Source organism: Eublepharis macularius, chromosome 7, assembly GCF_028583425.1.
Source record: "Eublepharis macularius isolate TG4126 chromosome 7, MPM_Emac_v1.0, whole genome shotgun sequence".
NCBI classification, from domain to species: domain Eukaryota; kingdom Metazoa; phylum Chordata; class Lepidosauria; order Squamata; family Eublepharidae; genus Eublepharis; species Eublepharis macularius.
The window spans coordinates 109,625,821-109,648,045 of NC_072796.1; the positions used below are offsets into that span (position 1 = coordinate 109,625,821).

The following is a 22,225-nucleotide window of genomic DNA, read 5'->3' on the forward strand; positions in this document are numbered from 1 at the left end:
AGGGTGTAGGAAAAAAGGAAGGAAGGACCACCTTTTGACGCAGGTGAAATTTTGAAACCACCTTGGGCAGGAACTGCATACTAGTGTGGAGCATGACCGTACCGGGGAAAAATTGCAGGAAGGGGGGGTCACACCTCAGAGCAGACAACTCCCCAACCCGCCTGGAGGAAGTGACTGCAACCAAAAAGGCCACCTTCTGTGTGAGCAGAGGCAAGGGACAGGTAGACAGGGGCTCAAAAGGGGAGAGCATCAGACGGGAGAGCACCAGGGTCAGGCTCCACTGAGGAATAGGATGGGCCCTAGGAGGAAAGGACTTTAGTAGGCCCTTCAGGAACTGTTTGGACAGCCAATGTGCAAACACAGTCCTCCCATCAATCTGCTCATGGAAGGCAGAGATAGCAGCCATGTGCACCTTAACACTGGAGAATGCCAGGCCCTGGGAGCACAGGTCCAGGAGGTACTCCAGAATGACAGGCAGCGGGCAAGTGAAAGGGGAAACCCCTTTGGGGGCTAACCACCTAGAGAAACGTGACCACTTCCTCTGGTAGGACAACCTGGTAGACGGTTTTCGGGCATTCAGAATCACATTAAGCACCCTAGTAGAGAGGCCTAGTCTGGGGCGCAGAGGAGCCAGGCAGTCAGATTTAGCACTGCCACATCGTGATGCCACACTCCGTCCCTGAGTAGCAGGTCTGGGGCGTGTGGCAGCGGGAGACACCGCCCCTGTGACAGGGAAAGTAAAAGGGGGAACCAATCCTGGCGAGGCCACCGAGGGGCAATCAGGATACAATGGGTTCGGAAGGCCCTGACCCTGGAGAGGACCTTGTGAAGGAGCGGGAAGGGCGGGAAGGCGTAAAAGAGCCCTGGAGACCAGGGTATCTGGAAGGCATCCCCCAGTGAACGATGGCCAATCCCGGCCCGGGAGCAAAACAGCGGGGCTTGTCTGTTGTGGGCTGTGGCAAAGAGGTCGACCAAAGGCGTGCCCCATGTGCGGAAAACCTTGTGGAGATAAACCGTGTTGAGGGACCACTCGTGCTGGGGCAAAAACACCCTGCTCAGCGTGTCTGCTGCCGTGTTGTTCTCCCCCGCAATATGAATGGCCCTGGGCAGGACGTTGTTGGCAATGGCCCAAGTCCAGAGTGTAGTCGCCTCCTTGCAGAGCTTGAGCGAGACCGTTCCTCCCTGCTTGTTGAGGTAATAGCAGGCTGTGGTATTGTCCGACAGGACCTGAACCCTCCTGTTCCGAATGACATCTGCAAAAGAAGCAAGGGAGTAACGGATCGCTCTAAGCTCTAACAGGTTAATGTGCATGCCCATTTCAAGGGAGGACCAAACACCTTGAGCAGACAGGTGTCCACAACGCCCTCCCCAGCCTAGATTGGAAGCGTCCGTGAAGACGGTGACCTCCGGCAGGAAGGGACCAAAAGGACAACCCTTGGACAAATTCTCTGGGTCAGTCCACCACACCAATGTCCGCTGTATCACCCTCGGGACGGAAAACCCACGGTGTTGACTCATAGTGAGGGGGTTGAAAACCCGAACAAACCAATTTTGTAGAGGCCTCATGCGCAGGCGTGCAAAACACACCACCCCTGTGGAGGAGGCCATAAGGCCTAACAACGTTTGAATCAGGAGGGCAGTTTGGAACCGGTTATGCACGAAGTGGCGGGCCAGGGAGGACAGCCTGCTCAAGCGGTCCGGGGGTAGATAAGCCCGGCCCAGCAGAGAGTCAAAGTGGACCCCAATGAATCTAATGCTCGTACCAGGGGACAGGACCGATTTCCCCAAATTGACCACTAGCCCCAGACCGTCTAGGACGGACAAGGTGAGGGCGATAGAGGCCCGGAGGGAGTCAGAGGAGGGACCCACCAGGAGCCAATCATCCAAATAGGGATAAACAAAACAGCCACTAGACCGTAGATGTGCCACCACGGTGGCCATACATTTAGTGAACACCCTGGGCGCCGAGGCCAGGCCAAAGGGCAAGGCCGTGTACTCATAGACAGCGCCTCCACAGGTAAAACGGAGATATTTCCTGTGGCCCTCAAAGATGGAAATGTGGAAGTAGGCGTCTTTGAGATCCAAAATGGCCATCCAGACGCCTGACTCTAAGAGTGCCAACACCCGGGACAGGGTAAGCATCCTAAACTTCTCCACCTTCAAGTAGGTATTAAGGGCCCGAAGGTCCAAAATGGGACGAGACCCCCCATCTTTCTTATCCACAAGAAAGTATCTTGAGTAAAACCCCCAAGGGGAAGTAGAGACATTGACCACCCGGACAGCACCTTTGGCAACCAACTCCAAAACATTATTTTGTAACACAACATTACAACAAGAAGCACAACGGGGTGGGTGCGAAAGAGGGGGTGCAGTGGTAAACGACAACTTATAACCACGGGCCACAACAGAGAGGACCCAGGTATCCGTAGTAATGAGTTGCCAACGGGGCAAGAAAGGCCGTAGCCTGTCCAAGAACAGGACATTAACAGCGTCCTTGGAGACCAACTGGGAAGCGTCCTGGTCTAGTCAGAAGACCGTGGGCTTCTGCGCTGAAGTCGAGGGCTTGGGCGAAGGAGGCTGCTGTCGTCCCTTGGACCGGCCGGAGCGTCTCGAAGAGTGGCGCTGCTGGCCAGAGTAGGAACGGTGGCCATAGGATTGACCGGAGGGGAACCGTCCTTGGCGCTGGTGGAACTGCTGGTAGGGGGACTGATAGGACCGGAACCTGCCGTACCGATATCTCGGACCCGTCTGCGGAACCGAAGGCGCAACCCCGAGCGACTTGGCCGTCTGCTGGTTCTTCTTCATAAGAGAAAGGGACTCATCCGTTTTCTCTGAGAAGAGTTGAGGACCTTCAAACGGAAAATCCTCGACCTTGGCCTTCTTCTCGGGGGGCAGGGCAGTAGATCGAAGCCAGGCGTGCCGACGCAAGAGCACTGAGGATGCCATCGCACGCGCCGCGGAGTCGGCAGCGTCCTTGCCAGCCGTCATCTGTTGCTTCGACAAACGGAAAGCCTCAGCCTGGAGAGCCTTGACCAAGTGACGGCGATCGTCGGGGAGGTCAGAGAGGTAGGACGACAGACGCTTCCACAAGAAAAGATTGTAAGAGCCCATTATTACTTGGAAATGGGCGATCCGGAACCCCAGGGAAGCTGAAGAATACACCTTCCGACCAATTCCATCCAGCTTTCTCCCCTCCCGATCCGATGGAGCCGAAGAGGAGCCCCGTCGGAACCGAGCCTGACCCTCCTCGGCCACGATGGAAGAGGGCTTCGGATGGGCAAAGAGGTAAGGGCAATCTTCCTGTTTGAGGCGATAATATTTCTCAACCTTCTTGGCCGTAGGCGGTACAGAAGCAGGGGTCTGCCAGAGTGCCAGGGCATTGTCGACGAGATCTTCGACAGGAGGAAACGCCACCGAGGCAGGAGAGCCCGAATACAACGGCTCCAACAGCTTGCTCTTGGGTTTAGAGGTTGTGGAGGCGACGTCGAGCTCCAGTGCTGCGGCCATTCGGACCATCTGCTCTGCAAACACCCTGTAATCGTCATTAGGGGACGATGAGCGGAGCTCCCCCACAGCATCATCAGGGGAAGGGTCAGAGGCCGCGTCCGACGAGTACTCAGAAGGAGACCCAAGCCCTCATCATCCTCGGAGTCGGAGAAAGCTGCAGGGGTCTGCGTCGGAACCGACGGGCGGTCAGCCGGAACCGAGGTAGAAGGCTGGGGTGCCGAAAGATGGCGACGCGGCTGAGTGGCAGGCGGAGCTGGAGGCAGAGTGGAGGGCGCCGGAACCGTGGCCAGGGGCACCGAAGGACCAGGCAGAAAGGAAGCGGACTGCTGAATCCAAGCCACAAAATCCTGCCAGGAGGCCACGTTCCCTAGGCCCGGGACAGGCTGCCAAGGAGGCAGAGCAGCAGGCAACGGAACGGACCGGTGAAACGGCGCTGGAACCGAGAAGACTGGCTGCGATGGAATGGAGACCTCCGCCGGAACCGGAGCACACGGCAGAGAGCGCTCAAACTCCTGGAACGCGTCCGAAAATCCACGGATCGACTCGCAGTCGTCGGGAATCACCGGAGGAGGTGTGTGAGGAGGCGACGGGGTATGGAGGAGACTCCGGACGTCCTCAGGAGGAGGGGCCGGTCCAGGAGAGGAACCAGCCAACGAGGCCGGGGCCGGCGACAGAGCACGGCGCTTGGCCTTTGACTTGGCCTTTGCCTTTTTCGGCGGGGGCTCCGAAGAAGCCTCGGTGGCCACAGGTTTCGAAGAAGGCTTCGAAGAAGCACGTTTCTTCGCCTTTCGACTGGACGGAGCACTCACGGAACCGGAGGCGATCGACCCGTCCGGAGCGGACGCCTCCGTCGGAGCCGAGACGAGCGGTTCCGACGAGTGATGAGGAGCCGGCGAGGGGGCGACAGAGCTGGGCTTGCTCCCGGACGACCCAGAGGCTTTGGGCGGTAGAAGGTTGGCGTCCCAAAGAAAGGCCCGGAGCCTGGCCTTGCGGTCGTTCCGCGCTTTCGGAGTGAAGGCCATGCAAAACTTACAGCGCTCCACGACGTGCCCCTCGCCCAAACAGATGAGGCAGAGGTCATGACCATCAGAGTGGGTCATTTTAGTGCCACACTGTTGGCATTTTTTAAATAAAGCGGAATGGGACATAGTGGAGGCGTTTCCCAGTCAGAAGGAAACGGCAACTCACAGCTAGAAGAAAGTTGGAAGACACAAGCGACAGCTGAAGAACCTTTTCGAACGGCGGCGAAAAAGGAACTGAGGGAATGCCGGGGACGTTCGGGTACTTGTACTTCGAAATTGGCGGGAACACCGGCGCGCATGCGCGGTGGGCCCGAACGTCCCCGTCACATTTCTAGAAGCTAAAAGAATCTTCTCCGCGGCTGGCCTGCGCCTGCGCAGTCCCAATGTGGGGCTGCACAGAAGGACGACGACGATCCCAAATGGCTTATCACATCATTCTCTCCTTCACCATATTCTCAAAACAACAACCTTGTGAGACATGTTAGGCTGAGATATTGTGACACGTGGTTCCACAAGCCCTGTTCACAAAATGTAAATGTACCTACAATGTAAATGTAGGTTCAATGTGTACAGTGCACATTTGATTTTTCTTTATAAGTGCATTGAGTGATTCTTATGTTATATTCAATGCACATACAGCGGCGGAATGTATGATTTAAGCCAGTTTGGTGTAGTGGTTAGGAGCACGGGACTCTAATCTGGAGAACTGGGTTTGATTCCCCACTGCTTGAAGCCAGCGGGGTGACCTTGGGTCAGTCACAGCTCTCTCAAAGCTCTCTCAGCCTCACCCACCTCACAGGGTGTTTTGTTGTGGGGATAATAATGACATACTTTGTAAACCGCTCTGAGTGGGTGTTAAGTCATCCTGAAGGGTGGTATATAAATTGAATGTTGTTGTTGTTGTTGTTATTATTATTATTATTAAACCCCACATTCATTCAAGTTCTGGTACACAGATTCAATTGCAAAAAGAATGCCTGTTAGATTTTTCTTACAAACAAGTGGACACATGTACATGCAGGTTGTGAGTCCAGTCACTGTAACATGTGAACAGGGCTATATTAAGCTTTCATGGCAAAGCAGCGATTTGAACCTGATTGTGTCAGGTCCTTGATTGACACTCTGATCACCACACTCTGTTTGCTTGTAACAGAAGTGTGTGTGTTTGTGTGTGGGGGTGGGGGGTGGGGGTTGATGGAGAAGACCAAAACTCAGTCCTGGTCTAACAGCTTTTGCATTTAAAAAAGTGATGCCACCAAATACTTAGATGATGATCCATCTAAAGCTGACATGTGTCAGTTGGAATGAGGGCAATTTACAGCACCATGCTAAGCAGAGTTCCAACCTTCTAAATCTAGTTTTCAATTGCTAAAGCAATTGTTTGAACATTTTCTTTCTTTTTTTCGCACACCTGTCTGCATTTTAATTGCATGATATTAATGTTGATGACATTATCATTAAAATAACTGGGTCCCAAACTGTAGTTAGGAAGACTTGTGCTTATTCTGCAGCCTTCTGTAGAAATGGCTTCCTTCAAATGTGAAAACCTTGAACTGAAAACTATACTCATTGAAGAAAGCATAAAATGCCTCTCTGCAATTGACAGCTCAACATAATAGCCATGATCCAGCCACAGTTAAGCTCTCTTAAGTAGCATTTATTTCAACAGTATCATCCTCAGCACTCATTTATCTCTTTTGCTGAAATCTTAGTGACTTCAAAACACTTGCTTTGGGCTGGATTTCATTGTGACTTGGTTCTGAAAAGGTTGAAGACTCTTGTGCAATGCCATGAGACAACAGGAGCTTCTGTGCCGGTTATGACAAAATAGCGGCAATCTTACAACTAGCAATTAAAAGGGGGTGCTTTCCCCCTGCTTGCAATGTGGATTGAGGGGAACTGATGCTATGGTATATGTGGAAGAATTTTTAGAAGTCACATGTGCTTCAGCCATGACTTAAGGCAGGTTTCCGGTTCAAATGCTGAGGTAAACATCTCATTGCAAAATTTGAGGAAATGTGCTGAAACCTGTGGTTGTATTATCTACTGTCAACCTTACAAGGCCCCTGTTGGGTGAGCACTGCTAGAGGGAAGGATGCTTAGCATACATTCTTGGTTATAAGTCTTTGCTGTCACTCTTCCTCCTCTTGTGATCCCCTACCCACACCTTTGATCAGTCCAGCATCACCCAAAAAGTTGTATTCCAACAAGAGGAAGAAGCCTTTTTCTAGCCCATCCTGCTGCTCAGAAGACCCAACTAATATTGCTCAGTGTGTAAAATTGTCACTTTTTAATTTTCACTTTGGATATATTTTGAAGAGTTCTGTGTCTCTCAAAAGCTTGTTCCTCAGTTTCAAGAGTCAAACTAATACTCAGTAAGTAGCCAATGTCTGTATGCTGCCATGCTTTTGATCTTCACCATTTGAGTTTAAATTACACTTCCCTTTTCCCTCCATTGTTGACATTTATGATGAAATAAACTCGTGATTAACGACATCTTGGATTACGCTAACTGAAATAGGTATGCATTCTGTAAGACATGAAAATAGTAAGAAAATTAGGGGATTGATACAATCTGTCCATCCACAATCCCTATCAAAGGAAACAAAATGTAATTATACCCAGTAATTGATTCTTAAAATTAAAAAACAAAACTGGTATCAATAAGAGTTATGGTGGAAAGAGCTTTAGTTTGACATATGTCTATTTTGCAGTATATAGAGAGACTTGAGTTTATGGATTGTTAAATTCCAATTGCTCAGACTAGAGCTAGGAAAGAGATTTGCTACGTTACATAGTTCCCTTTATAAAGTGCAAAGGAAAAGTTTTATCCAGTGACCAGAACTGAAACAAACCTACATTGGTGCAAGCCTGCCCTCTGTAGTTTTTAACCAGGATCGTCAGTTTTGCTTAAAATATTGATATAAAATTCTCTGGTAGAAACTGAGATGATGAAAAATCGTCACCCCCTAATCATTTGGAGCAGCCGACTGAAGTACTCAATCGAAAATGTTAATTTATAGCCTAGTAAAAGTGGAATGTATTGGTTTATTACACTTAGCCACGAGTTCTCCTCCAAGGGAGCTCAAAACATCTTTTACATAAAGATATGAAGCTGTCTTATGCGGCAGGATACTGGATTCATCCAGCTGAGTGGTGTGTAGGGAGACAGCCAGCTCTTGGTGGGGGTGTCTTTAACACTTGCTACTTGAGATCCTTTAAACCGGTCACAGCAGGTGTTGAACTCAGTGTGGTCTGACTCACACTGTGAATGTGTTTTCAACAATTTTTCCTATGTTAGTTTAACAAGCAGAAATTAAATCCAGAAGCCAATGAGTACTAGGAAAAAAAGATAACATTTGTCTGACATTATCTTTGGGTATTTCTCTGACACCACTAGCATGCTGTATGTTTTCTTTATGGTGGGAGGCTGAAAAAGCTAGTGGAAGGTTCGCAGTCCTAAAGATAGTTTAACACACGAAAATAATTAAAACAGCTTGCTGTGAACAATGGAAAAAGCACCAATCGACATGCAGCACAGCTGCCATGCTAATCAGCTGTAAGTGTTCTAACCTTTCAGAATGTTTTTAAAAAATTGTCACAAATAGTGAATCCCTTCCTACAGATTATGTAGGTCAACAGCTTTTGCCAACAGATGGCTCAGAACCAAATAATCAACTATGTCCAAGTTTGCTTAGCCTCTACTGCCTGCTGTTTTCAATAAGTGGGAATATTACCAAGAGAATTAGCTCCACAGATCTGCTGCACTAGACTAATAATGCGATGCTGATATAGTGTGCTTCAAGTATTCAAAGTGCTTCACATGTCATTTCAGAACATAGATCTTCGGGGCTTTATTGTATTTTGTATGTTTTAAATTGAGTCTTGAGATCTGCCTTGAGCCATGGGGAAAGATGGTCATAAATATATTAATAACTAACTCTGTTAAGTAGGCCAGTACTATCACCCCGTATTGCAGATATTGTGTTAGTTTGTGTGGGTCAGGGAAGAATAGTTTTCCTGACACGACTAATTGCAATTATGGCTGAGTGTTGTTTGAAATGAAGGCTTTCCTAGCTTATAGCTCACATACAGTGAGCTGTTACACATTGGCTTTCAATGAGTGCACTAATCAGTGATGTTCACTATGGTATCCATTATTTACCACTGCTCCAGCTCCCAGCGTCAGGCAGGATTCATCACATCCAAAAAGAGTAAGATTTGTAACCAGGGCTTTTTTTCAGCAGGAACGTGGTGGAACGGAGTTCCGGAACCTCTTGAAAATGGTCACATGGCTGGTGGCCCCGCCCCGATCTCCAGACAAAGGGGAGTTTAGATTGCCTTCTGTGCCAATCTAAACTTCCCTCTGTCTGGAGATCAGGGGGCAGGGCCACCAGCCACGTGACCATTTTCTCTGAGGGCAACCCACCAAGTTCCACCCCCTCTTTCCCCAGAAAAAAGCCGTTTGTAACCCCTAGTCAATCTTACAATACTTAGTATTTATGTAGCACTTTCTCACTGAGTGCTCAAGAGTTTCAGAGCCGAAGTAGAAAGGTTGATGGGAGATACATGAATAAATCCCCGTCAGTCCCCCCCCCCCCACCAGCCCAGGCACTCACAAGCTAAATAACTGCTGCTGTTCTGGATCAGGTCCATAGTGGTGGTGGAAGAGAGGGTTTAATCTCTTCTCCCCTGTGCTGTTGTCCCAAGATGCCTACCTTAGCAGCCATGGGGAAGCACATGAAGACTCCGTCCTGTATGTCCCTTCTCAGACAAACAGCAGCTTTGGAAAGAAGGGACTGTGGGGTCAAGAAAAGTGTGTGTTTATGGCAGTAACCATTAACCTCCCTTGCCTGTGTTCTCAGTCCAGATTGGACTTTCCAGTGACGTATTATTAAGCCTAATAATAACATTGAGTTTATACACTGCCCTTCAGGACATCTTAACACCCACCCAGAGCGGTTTACAAAGTGTGTTATTATCATCTTCACTACAATCACCGTGTGAGCTGAGAGAGCTGTGACTGACCCAAGGTCACCCAGCTGGCTTCAAGCAGAGGAGTGGGGAATCAAACCCGGTTCTCCAGATTAGAGTCTTGCTGCGCTTAACCACTGTACCAAACTGGGATGGGAAGATATGTTACCATATCTTCTCCATATACATTACCTCACTTCAGTCAAAGTTGGTGCATTTTTTGTGGTTACTCCTGTTTTATGGAATGATGTTCCAAGGAGGTGAGAAAGAAACTCACTCTTAAAAGTTTCTGGAAACTCTGTAGAACTAAATTGGTTGGGTGTGCTTCTAATGCTCTTTGATTAAAGGTCAGTTAGTTTTTTGTGGGCAATCAGAGAGGTTACTTTTAGTATGTTTTGGATCTGTGGTTTTACCCTAAGTGATTTTTAACTGTGTAAACCAATTTGGGAGTAATTCTAAACAGGTCTACTCAGATGTAAATCCCAGGTTATTCAGTAGGGTTTACTCCCAGGACAGTTTCCTTAGGATTACAGCCTTTGGGTCTTGCACTGCAGGAGAAAAGTATGGTATAAATATTTTAAATAAAAAATTACTCACAAATGCAAGAATATAGCTTTTAATGACTGCAGTATTATAGAGAAACAGAAGTGAATATTTCAATTCTATACAAATTTTAGATTTCAATTTTGTGTTTGAAATCTGCTTATCAGAATACTATTTACACTCTGTTGCTAAACAGATGACATAAAAATTAAATGAAATCAATGGAGCTTGCAGGTAATGTGTTCAAGATCATGATATAGTCATTGTCAATTGTTCCTAGTCTGCTGCTGTTGATTCAGCCAGACTGTTTCACTGATGGTGGAACTTTCCTCCAAGGGGCCTTCTGCTGATGGAAGAGCCACAAGTCAACAGAAGGCTCCTTGCACTGAAAGCAAGTGCTGCCTTTAGCAGAACAGATCCACAAGACCCAGTCCTGTTTGCTGCTCGCCTGCTATACTTGTTCAAACAAAGCTACAACACTTTTAAAACTGCAGTACTACCAAAAAACAAAATACTGAGAAATTATAGGGTGTACATTTTCTTATATTGAGCCAATTGATACAGTTATTGGATAATGTTCTGGTTAGCTTAAAGCTGAGCAGTGGCGGATAAGGTACAGTCTCTCTGCTACCCTTCCAATAATATGCCCACTTCTCATCTTTTACAAATAAATAGTCTTGATTCCAAAAAAAAGAGAGGATGATTTAAATCTCTGTGCTTTCTACAAGAAAATCTTCTTAAAGGAAAAGATGGGTAGGAGCACTAAACTGTGTGCAGCCCAATCCCTTGCATATATTTACTCAGAAGTAAATACCACTGAGTAAATGCAAGTTTACCCCTAGATTCACAAACATATGATTGTAGCTTAAGGATGTGAATTACAAACAAAATATATACAAACTTGGATCTGTTCTTTTTCTTTGCAAGACTGGAGTAATACTGATGGTTGCTCTTGCTCAGACTGCAAGCTTCAGGATCCCATAGAATTTCACTGCTGCTAATACTAGTACTAAAGGTTGCTTCTTTCATAGTGGACTCATATCATCTTCAGAAGAAAGCCAGATGTAAGGCTGTATTCTTCTGTTGTCAGCCTTCTTTTGAATATACCAAATGCCTAAGCATTTTGTGTTTCAGGCACACAGCAGTAGCTCATTGTGAGGGAGGGGAAAGAGTGTTCTAGACAAAGGAACAGCTTGGTCGGATTTCGCTGTGTGTATCCTCCATTTCTGAAATGCATTCTAGGTCACAGACCTTCATTTTCCCTTTCACTGATATTAGCAGAGAGAGCTGATAAGCCCGTTGATTCCTAACAACACCATAAACATTCATGCCAGTCCAGGTCTCTAGGGAGCAGGCTGCCAAGTCTCTGGCTGACTATCTCCCTCCGTCTGGTTAGTTTATAAGGGGATTGCAGACCACATAACATACTTAGGTTATATTTGGAACAAGATACAGTCTGTACACACAACTTGGGTCTGATTTATCATACATGGATGCTGAAGCTGGTATTCATACAGAAATGGCCATTTGAACTGGCCGCACGATGTCATTCGGCATGTTTGCTACAAACCCAGTGGAGCAGTCGGTCCATGCTCAGGTCTGTTAATTCATCTATAGATCTCCAGCTGCACTGGCAAGCATAGGCCCGTGTTCCTTTTTTCTTTACCATCTTTGTTCTCAGCTTGCTGAATTCAGGCATGTTATTCCTATCAATCAAGAACAATCTTTTTCAATTTTTTTGTGCAGAGTGGTTGTGGTGGCAGGGGAAATTAAAATATTATAAATATTCACAGAATAAAGATGGCATTTTACAGAAACGGTTCTGAAATATATGTTCTATGTCAAAATGTATTTATTGATTGGAGAAAAAAACTTATGCCAACTTCTCCCACTACAGGATCCAAGCGAGTTTTACAATCAGTCAATACTAGAATCCAATAGAATCCATTAAACTCCCCCCACTTAAAACTCCAATGTAAAACAAACTGAAGAGCAGCTAAAACAATCAGGCCTTGAGCAGCACAACAGCTAAAGGGTAGGCAACAACAGCAAAGGAAGAAAAAAAAAGAAAAATTACATTGAAAAGATCAGGAAAACAGGACTGGCTTTGCCTGGCACCAGAAGGACAGCACAGAAGGCATCGGGTATTTTTTCCTCAGGAAGGAGTTCCATAAAGGGGGGGGGGAGCTGTAAAAAGGGTCTTTTCTCTAACCACCACCTATCAAATCTTAGAGGGCACTCAGACAAGGATCTTTGAAGATGGTCTCAACAGGATAAAGAACACTTTGTGTCAATACAAGTATTATCGAGTTATTTTCCTCATTGATCCTACTGGATCATTTACGGAAAATAGCCAGTAAAAAGCAAATACGCTTCTGCTGTATCATTGATATTGGTCTTTCTGCTTCAGGCTTTCTTCTCATCTACATCTACAGCCAATCTACATTCCCACCATTCTTACTCCCCTGCTCTGTGAAGTCTAAAATTAGAATACATAAAGAAGAAACATTCAGAGTGATACTAGCAGACACACTAGCTGAACACAGCAATGATTCCCGATGATATGAACCACAAACACATACCTGAAAAAGAGATAATCACACGATTTATCCCACTGATAGTCATCATGGTGTGAAACACGGAAATCACATGCTGTACAACGTAATCGATCACAAGTTCTGTCCAAAGGGAAAAGGGACCAGTGTCATTAATTTTATTGAAACATGCTGTAAGAGTACAAAATATTTTAGGGTTTCATTTTCTAAAATACATCAGCTTGTTTCAAACAGATGGACACTTCTGCTGGTGTGTGTGTGGGGAGAAGAGAGATTTGCACCAGTTCTTCCACTGCACTCCGATCCCTTACGCTGTGCCCTGACTTCCAGGGGAAGTGTTTTGTAGGGCACAGTGGGCTACAGTGGGAGAGGCAGGAAAGTCCCATTCTGCGAGCTCTGCTTGTGGTTCTCATTGGATACAGATCAGTGATACACTGGAAATATTGTGATATTATAAAACATTTTCATCACTGAACTATTTATTAGAAAACTGTTACAGTTACATCCTTTAAAGTCCACTGATGTAAGAGGGATGAGAAGGGTGTAACTCTGTAAATATCTGCCTCTGATTAACTGATCAAGAGATTTCTAAAAGCTTTAAATTATTTTTTATAAAAACTGCAGAAAGCAGGCACTATCCTGGAAGATGCAATGCCTAAAAACAATGCAAACCAAAGTTAAATGTAAATGAATATTCATGTTACCCTAATTACTCAACAGGGTGCTTTTTTTGGAAATATTGAAGAAAGTATCTAATAAAATACCTTTAAATAAAAGCCCGCACTCCTTGTTAGAAGGCAAGGGCATCCCTAATTTTTTCCATACTGTATGAAAACACTTGACTATGTTATTGTTATTATAATTAGTATATTAAATAATATACAACATAACAGCAGCTTTAGAAGCAAATTACTAGGCCCTCAGTTTCAGCCCTTGTTGAATAAAATGGGCTTTCACACAATAAAAGGATCCTCAATTAGCGCTTTCATTGTTTTATATGCTGCCGATTCCAGGTTGCAGCCCATATACTTATAAACTCAATCTGCAGCCTCTTTTCTAGCTTTATGGGCAAGTGGGTTCCTCCACGTGTCATCCTTGTTCATGGCAGTTGTCTGTGGACTTTTAGATAAAAGGATGGGACATAAATATATTGAATTTTAAAAATCAGCCCATGAGATGTCCTTGTACATTTCTGGCAACTACTGTGAAACTACACCCAGGGCATTCACAGTGCTGTGTGAAAAGTCAAAGCTAGATTGAATCCTCAAGATGATGAGTACTTTACTGCATCACCTTTTCTGGTGAATGCCACAGGCTGAAATGACTCAGTGCCACCCTAAGCAGAGTCTAAGTCCACTGGATTGGATCTGACTGTTTTTTTCACTCAATCTCATCCAATTCCTCTCTTTATTACAGCTCCCATCCTGCATACTATTTATCCATGCAGATTCCATCATCTCGAGCATAGCATTTTTGGGGGACACAGCCTTTTTTACCAGTAGATGGGTGTAATTCTGCTGAGAGTGGCACTGTGTGAGATCTGACCTTTAGTGAAATAGTTTAAGAGAATGAAGTTTAATAATGCAATCGCCAGCATTAAAATGAAAAAAAACTTACCTCTGTGAAATATAGGTTCCAATACCACACAGTGCAGTGCTTCCTCCAAGGTATACTGGGCAACATCTACAAGAATTAAAATTGAAAATTTAAATAGAATTTAAATGGAAAAAGAAATAAAACACAAACATTATCATCAACTCTATGACCCCAAGCAGAGTTACACCTTTCTAAGCCCACTGATTTCAGCAGACTTAGATGGATGTAAGAGGCTGGTTAGGACTGCACTGCTAATTTCTTAGGTTTCCATAGGCTACTGAACACGTACCCATTTTCAACAAACATCACTTTCAGAAGAACGGCAAGGCATAGCAATTCAGAATAAACTGTATATTATATTAGGTACGTGTATTATGTATCACATATAATATACAATTTGAAAAAAAATTTAAATGCTTCAGAATCTTTGACCAATAGGAGACATAAAAGAACAAAAATATAGGAGACATACATAACAGTTTAACTTTTGAAAAAACATTAGTAACTTTACTAAGCTGTAGAATATTATACATACAGTTAAAATGAGAACTGGTACTACCTATGCCTTAGACTGAGTAGTATCCTACCACCATTCTGATGGCAGAAGAGGATTTTTCTCATTCTCCCCCCTTCCCCAAGAGCCTCTTGTACTCCCACAAAGATGCTGTTGAGCAATGGAGTAACGGAATGTCTCACAAGCCATGTAAGTGGGAGGGCTAAAGTTAGAAGAAGACTCAAACAAGATAATCCTCTTTAGAATATAATCCATTATTATCAATATTTCACTCTTATGTTTATTCTGCTCTTCCTCCAAGGAATCCCCCTGAAGTAGGTTAGATTTCATCATGATATTGCAATGATGTGGATCCAGACTAAAGTTTCTACAGGTGCTCCCCATTCCAATCCTGTTCCTCAGGTCTCCTGTACCCCAGGAACAGGATTTGGGGGGGGGGGTATTATGGTGTTGGGGAAGGGGGAGAAGCAATAGAAGCTGTGCTCTACTGGCAGAAATCATTGTGCTCAGGGGATTGCTAGTCTGAATCCAAGCAATAGCTCCATGCTCTCAAAATCATTAAAATCCTTCACCTCAGTAATAAAACTGAGTTTCCAAAAAGCTTAATAACTTTATTTGACTGGCAATGTGGAAGTACAGTTACCCTGAAATTATTAATTGAAACATTCATTCACAAGTGTGATTTTTACTTACTTCTTACCACGAACGTGAATAGAGGTAATATTAGTTTCGGCTGGGAGGCTGGAAGATTTAGATATATATTTCTAAGAAAGAGGAGAGGACAGGACCGATGACATCAACTTTTACAGCTTGCTGTTGCTTTTTTACTAACAAAGGCTGCAAACCTATTCCGATGAGAAGCAGGCAGAGGGCGGAAAATGTTTCTGTTCTGATGGCCATCTGCGGCTTAGATTTATGAGGAACAGGGACCTGGATCAAGTCACCTTGATCCAGCTGTGAGATGGAGATCTCCTGATCCAGTCACTTCTAAAAAGGGGCAGCATCATATGCACCGAGGGACTGTATAGGCAGAGCTGTGATTGCAGTGAATACAGAAGTCTACTGCTACATGAACTTTGGCCTTCAAGTTGCAGTGAATATTTCTTGAAAATATAGTGCATTTACTTATATGGCAGCTCCCTTCTCTTCCTCCCAGGACTAATAAGGTAGTCTGGAAGTAAAGAAGGAGGAACTGAAAGTGTAGGGTTTTGTTCCTCAGTCCCTGTTTTGCATAGATCCTGCTTGATTTGTGATCAATTTCTGTATGGCTAGTGACTGTCAGGAGTGCTGGATTAATGTGCCAGATGGTAAAAAAAAATCTCTCAATTTGGAATTATCTTGTCTCTTTTGATGCTACATAAATACATAAATGATGAAAGAACATGTGAGCACAAACCAGCCTGACTAAAAGGCTTATAAATGTATCTATGAGGTCTGCTGCAAAGTGATCAAAATCCATCACCAAACTTGGCATGGGCTTCTTTGCCTTATTTTATTTAAGTTAAAGAAACCATTTGTTTGTAATGTTTGCTGCATGACTCAAAGCAAACAAGACTACCATACCTATTTTTACTTCAATGCCCCACAATCAACCAGAATTCCCAAGCTTTCAAATCCATTACAGCTTTGAGTCTCTCTACACGAGACGCCTCAGCCCGTGTTTGTCAAGTGTAGATGGACGCAACATTAGCCGGGAAATGTAGTTTAAAAAGACAGAGTCGGTGGAGATTGCTTCTCAGAGGGTTTATTAATTTCATCTTCGCCTCCCCAAAGGCCCTGTCAATTTCACCTCTCCCGTCTAAAACGGTGGGATTCCAACCAGAGGGCAGTGAGGAATGGAAATCGGCTGGAGCTGCCTTCCAGAGCTGAGCTTAGACCTGGAGAGGTTATAATAGGCTGAAGTTTCCCTTCTGGCATTTCACAGCCCCCTCACACAGCTCCAGCCTATAGCAAAGCCTTTGCCCTGCCACCAGCTCTGTCTTTTTAAACTATCCTTCCCGGCTACCGTTGCATCTCCTGACACATATTCTTCACGTGTCAGATGTCTCATGAACAGAGGCTCTTGCCTCCTTTTCCAGGAATTTTTTCCCTTCCATAATAGCTCTGAATGGCCTCCCAGCCCTCCACCATTCTCCTAGAGTTTTACCTACCGCAGGATTTTTGGCAAAGCTATTATCATTGATTATATCTTTAATTATTTCATCCAAGTCCTCTTCATCACTACCACATTTTGGTAATATTTTGGAGACTCTAGAAGAAAACAGAAAATAAACATTGTGTAAAAAGGGACTGGGATGAAGAGGAAGGCTGAGGTTATGAACATAAGATATATGCCTAATGTGCTCAATTTTTCATTTAAAAAATCTTCCTGTTTCCCAAAGAGGAGGAGACAAGGCTGCCATGTTACGGCAACTCAGATTTCTGACAGCTGCCACGGCATTGCCACTAACAAAAGATAGCTGAAGGATCTAAAAATCCTGAGGAAAGAAATCCACAGTGCAGTCTTACGCAGATTTACTCTAGTCTAAGACCATTTATTTCAATAGGCTAGACTGGAATTACTCTGCACTGGATTGCTTTGTCAGTCTAGTACTATCAATATAGTGCTTATGCCCAAAATTAGGATGGCAGGCAGGGCAGGATCAGTGGGTACCATGGCAAGAGCATACAAAATGAAAGCCACCCCCGGCCCCCGGAAAGCAATCCTGAAGAGGACAGAAGAGCAGTGGATCCCAAGGACCTCAGGGGAAAGACAAGACTGAAAGTACTGATTTCTGGGCCTCTAACAAGATGTACGAAAATTCTGAAATGAAAAGAAATGGGGGGAAACTATGTGGGTGATGGGAATACAATGATCCCAGAAATGATAGTGACAGAGAAGTGTCTTTTAAAGCTGAACAGCCTACAGGAATCTTTGGGGCCAAACCCTATGAACATTCAAGGTAGTTTTGGACTGCAGAAACCGTGATGATTAAAACAGGGTAGGAAATACTGCCAGAAGGCTGGAGACCACTGACCAATTTGCACTTTCTGTAGTAGATGAGGTTGCAGCCTGTACACCACTTGTTTACCAGAAAACACCTATAACATCTGAAGATGAGACGTGTGGCAGGAAATCGGTATGCGCTGGGGATCTGCAAGCAATTACGGTTCCTAGTTTATGTCTACCATGCACCCCTTATGTTTACAAACACCTGTTTCCTGTTCAAAGATTACAGTGTTCAGTAGGAGACATACCAACTCCCAGCAAAGAAAGATGTCAGTCAGCCAGTCCCTTGGGGAATGCAAAGGTGTTTTTTTTTTAATGTGGGTTATAGAGACTCCAGGGATTTAGGTAGGGAGTGTTGATAGGCATACATTATGCTCAATGAATCTGAGTGATCGAAGAAGAAGAATAAAATACAGGGGAAACATTCAGAGACAACAGGCAACCCCTCAAAATAGAGATCCTTCCTATTGTTGTAGAGCTTCCCTTGATTTGTTGGCTGTGTTGGTCCTGTTATGTCACAGCAATTGGCACTCTGGAACCTTGGATTGCACAAATGCAGGAAGTCTTCTTACACTGGGTCAGACTGTTGATCTGTCAAGGTTAGTACTGTCTACTCTGTCTGGCAAGGGATCTCCAGGCACTGGTCAGTGGTTCCCAACCTTTTCGATATAGTGACCCATAAGCTCAATTTACTTGGTACAGTGACAAGGTTTTCTGGCAGCCTAGGTGAACTATGACCCTGATGTTCATCCAGTCCAACATTCCCTTTTCCACAGTGACCAACCAGAAGTTTTTGAGAAACCAACAAACATCACATCCCACTATGAACCTCAAGCAGGAGGCATTCCAAGGTACCACAGCCTTTTCATATGAGGGTTATGTTCCAGCCTTTGACTACCCTCCTCTTCTTCTCCATTCTTCTAATCATCTTTAAGATTCTAAGAAGGTCACTCTAGAAACCACTGGGACACATTTTACTTGATTCTGTATTAATCATTACACATATGCCATAAAGAAAAAATACCAACTAATGTATGACATGGAAGATACTGTTTCCAGGGGCAGGTCTTAGTTTAGAAAATACAGGTCAATTCCTTGTCTCAAATTAAGCACTGAAATAGATTCTTCTTGGAGCCACTTCACACACGATGATTCTCCTACAGAAACATACATTTCTACATAGGAAAATGTGTATACTTATCATTTGTAGTCAAATGTTACATTTTACTTACTGAGATAGCAATTAGTTGCATTCATCACATATGACAGCATGTTCTTTTCTCTACAAAGCAGAAATATCAAGGCAGGAACATCACATAAAATTGCCTAGTTTTCAAACTCAGTACAGTGCAAGGGGCTTAGTACAAGCTGTGAAAGCAGCCCTAGTCACTATCAAAACCTAGAAGACAGACATGGTTCTTTTACCACTGGGAAAGAATCACCATGTATAAGAGGGTAGACGCTACAGGACAATGGTTTGCTCAGAACTGTTAAATGTTGAGCATTGTGTGTGTTATGTGCTGTAAAGCTGCTTCTGACTCATGGAGACCCTATACATCAACGACCTCCAAAATGCCCTATCATTTACAGCCTTGCTCAGATCTTGCAAACTGAAGGCTGTGGCTTCCATTACTGAGTCATCAGTAATGGGACTTCATCTTTTCCTACTGCCTTCAATTTTTCCCTAGCATTATTGTCTTGTCCATTATGTCTTCTTTAACCATCTGCAAAGTAATTGAAGAGTAGCTTGAATTGTGAGAAAAGGAAAAATTTAACCAACCCTTAAATAATTGTCTTAAGTAGGAAAATTAAGAGATCTCCATTTCTGTGACTAAGTCTATCCATAAACATAACATTTGTGTGTGCGCGTGTGTGATGTGCCATCAAGTTGCCTTCGATCTATGGCGATCCTCTGAATGAAAGACCTCCAAAACGTTCTATCACTAACAGACTTGTTCAGATCCTGCAAACTGGAGGACGTAACTTCTTTCATTGAGTCAAGTCTTTTCTTCCATGTGGAGAGTTCACAAGGCTCCCCTTGAGGTCAACTACCTGAGAGCAGGGACTTCTCTCTGTCATTTTCTCCTCCTCCTCTGCCAGCTGAGCCAGGATGGAGTTTGAAGAGGCACGCTTGGGAGAGGGTAGGTTAGATGTATGAAGGTAGCACATTATGGGAAAGGAGTTGCTGGGAGAGGGCAATGAGGTGCTGCAGTGAGTTGGGCAAGAGATCGGGACTGTTGACAGAAAAGCGCCAAGCTAGAACCTGTGCATGTGTACACCTCTTTCTCTGCTCCTTCACTTTTCCCAGGTCCTGTTGAACAGCTCCCACCCTCTCTCCAGCCGTTTCTCCTTTCCTTCTGGTTACTATAAAGTTACCAGTTGCTGGACAGCCCCCCTCCATTATTGCCGCAAAGGGTGGGGGAGGTGAGAATGTGAAAAGTTGGCAGGGAGGAAGAGAAGAGAGCAACGCAAAGGGCGGGGCAGCCATTAGGGAGGGCTGGCCTGTCACCCACTTTCCGTAGCTCCACAACCCACTTTTGGATCCTGAGCCACAGGCTGGGAAGCACTGTTCTACCTACTAACCAATCTTTTTTATTAGAGATTCCAGGGACTGGACCTGGGACTTTCTGCTTGCCAAGCAGATGCTCCTAAAATTTACTGATGCTCTAATTCCCAGTGCTGATTAGCTGCAAAATACTACATTTGGAAGTCACATTAGCAGCAGGCTTAATGAGAGGAAAACTGCGTTTGTGCAGTTGGGATGCTCTGCCCTGAACACCTTTTAACCTGATATTTATGCCGGTCTTTAATCACTCAAAAACTCCCCCCCCTGAAAAGCAGGGTCAAAATACAACAAACAAATAAGTATCAGGTACAGCAGTATGTGGGAAACTCTCTTATAGACCTGCAGTACCCTAAAAGGGAGATGGAAATTGTGGGAGAAACCAGAAGCTGGGGTGGGGGGCATTAGGGAGATGCAGACAGGGCGCCTGAAGCAGACGGAGAAGGGGCATCTGCAGAAATCCAACATCCTGAGCACCTGGGTCAGCATGTGCCTGAGGAGGGCAGAGGAAAAGAAGCATCCGCAGAGACAGAAAAAGCCGATTTGTATACAGCTCTGATTTCTATTTAAATGCTGCCATGCATGGGAAGAAACATAGCAGGGTTCCTTCCTAAACTCACCAGCATCCTTTCCTCCCTTTCCTTTGGTTTTTTTTAACCACCAGTCTGATTAAAGATTTTTGATAAGCTTAAAAACTTTGTTTTATGATTTTTTAGGTAGTCCTAATAGAGATATTCGTCTACTATTAATTTTGCATTAAAAACAAAATACCTGTATTTTTGATCATCATCATCATGCCGAGTACTTAAAACACTCCTACCCGCTTTGAGTCCTCATTGGGAAGCATTGTAGGCATCGCGCCTTATGTCAACGGGCGGGAAGCGCAGCGGAATCGGCGAGCCCTGGGCAGCCGCTTCAGGAAGGGATGCGCATGCGCACTGCTCACCTGGCCTTTTCTCCCGCCGAGGCCGCTTCAGCCTCCTCTTCCTCGTCGCTGGTGCCGTTCTCTGTCTTTCCCCGATTTCGGATCCCGTCAGAGCGATCCTGCCTCGACAAGCGACAAAACTTCTTCTCCACCTCATCCAGTAGCTCCTCTAAGTCATCCGCCATCTTAGCCAGACCTCCGCAGCCTCCCGTTGCCAAGGAGACAGCGAGGGGGAAGAGGCCGGCAGTGACACTTTAGCTCCGCCCCTTCCTTCTGCCCTCATTCTCGATTGTCCCCCAGATAGCATTCAAAGCCTGGTTAGTAAGTGGACAAGATCTGTGACAGAACATAGGCGTTTTCGAAATGTGGACTGAGCCAAAATTGTAAATTAAGAATAGTTAAAGGGGGGAAAAAAATTCGTAGTCGGCAGGATTCGAACCTGCGCGGGGAGACCCCAATGGATTTCTAGTCCATCGCCTTAACCACTCGGCCACGACTACAGAACATTTACAAGCTCTTCCAGAAGGCAACTGAAGTTGCTTCATAATCTATATGTTGTTTCCACTGTGTTCCTTCAAAAAGTTGCTGCTAAACAGGGATTTTAAAATTTCAAACATATTTGTAAAGAAAAAAAATTGGCTGACAGGTATCAGATAAGCAACGAGAGAGAGGTTGTTGTTAGTCCTCCAGTATAAACAAGATTACAAAGAAATTCTCCCAAAGAGCAAAGGTAGTTTTTTTTAAAATATATATATATATATATTTAAAAGTAATGCACACTAATGTTGAAACTCAGCGGCGAATGTTTCCTTCCTGTATTACTTTAGAAAACGGAATTTTGTTTAACCCAGACATCCAATTTGCATCCTATGCCTGCTCACCCGGAAGACTATTCCATGGACTGGGCTTTTAAAGTAGCCTTCAAATTGATTTTATTGAGATATTTTACATGCACTCTCTGTTTGTTGCAATCGAGAAAAAACAGACGACTTCGTACCTCAGGGGAACACAACTGCTCGCGAGGATCCCTGCCGGTC

General features: G+C 44.9%; 1 protein-coding gene and 1 non-coding gene across 2 annotated transcripts; both read right to left on the reverse strand.

The window, feature by feature from the left end:
* Nucleotides 1-10,111: 10,111 nt before the first annotated feature.
* On the reverse strand, nt 10,112-21,383 carry CFAP418 (cilia and flagella associated protein 418). The gene is made up of 6 exons (XM_054985269.1): nt 21,210-21,383; nt 16,862-16,961; nt 15,405-15,475; nt 14,219-14,284; nt 12,629-12,724; nt 10,112-11,752 (listed from the first exon to the last, which is right to left on the reverse strand). The coding sequence occupies exons 1-6, from the start codon at nt 21,371-21,373 to the stop codon at nt 11,593-11,595; spliced, it is 657 nt and encodes a 218-aa protein (XP_054841244.1). The 5' UTR covers nt 21,374-21,383; the 3' UTR covers nt 10,112-11,592.
* A 223-nt stretch (nt 21,384-21,606) lies between these two features.
* TRNAS-AGA (transfer RNA serine (anticodon AGA)) lies at nt 21,607-21,688 on the reverse strand. Its single transcript has one exon. It is a non-coding gene; the product is annotated as a tRNA-Ser (tRNA).
* Nucleotides 21,689-22,225: the final 537 nt, after the last annotated feature.

Excerpts from the sequence above, each read along its gene's own strand:
- CFAP418 (XM_054985269.1), bottom strand. The coding sequence starts at position 21,373 with ATGGCGGATGACTTAGAGGAGCTACTGGATGAGGTGGAGAAGAAGTTT. Across the intron at positions 16,962-21,209 it reads TCGGCGGGAGAAAAGGCCAG|AGTCTCCAAAATATTACCAA; the intron begins GTGAGCAGTGCG and ends GTTTTCTTCTAG. Across the intron at positions 11,753-12,628 it reads TGTGATTATCTCTTTTTCAG|GAATAACATGCCTGAATTCA; the intron begins GTATGTGTTTGT and ends CTTGATTGATAG.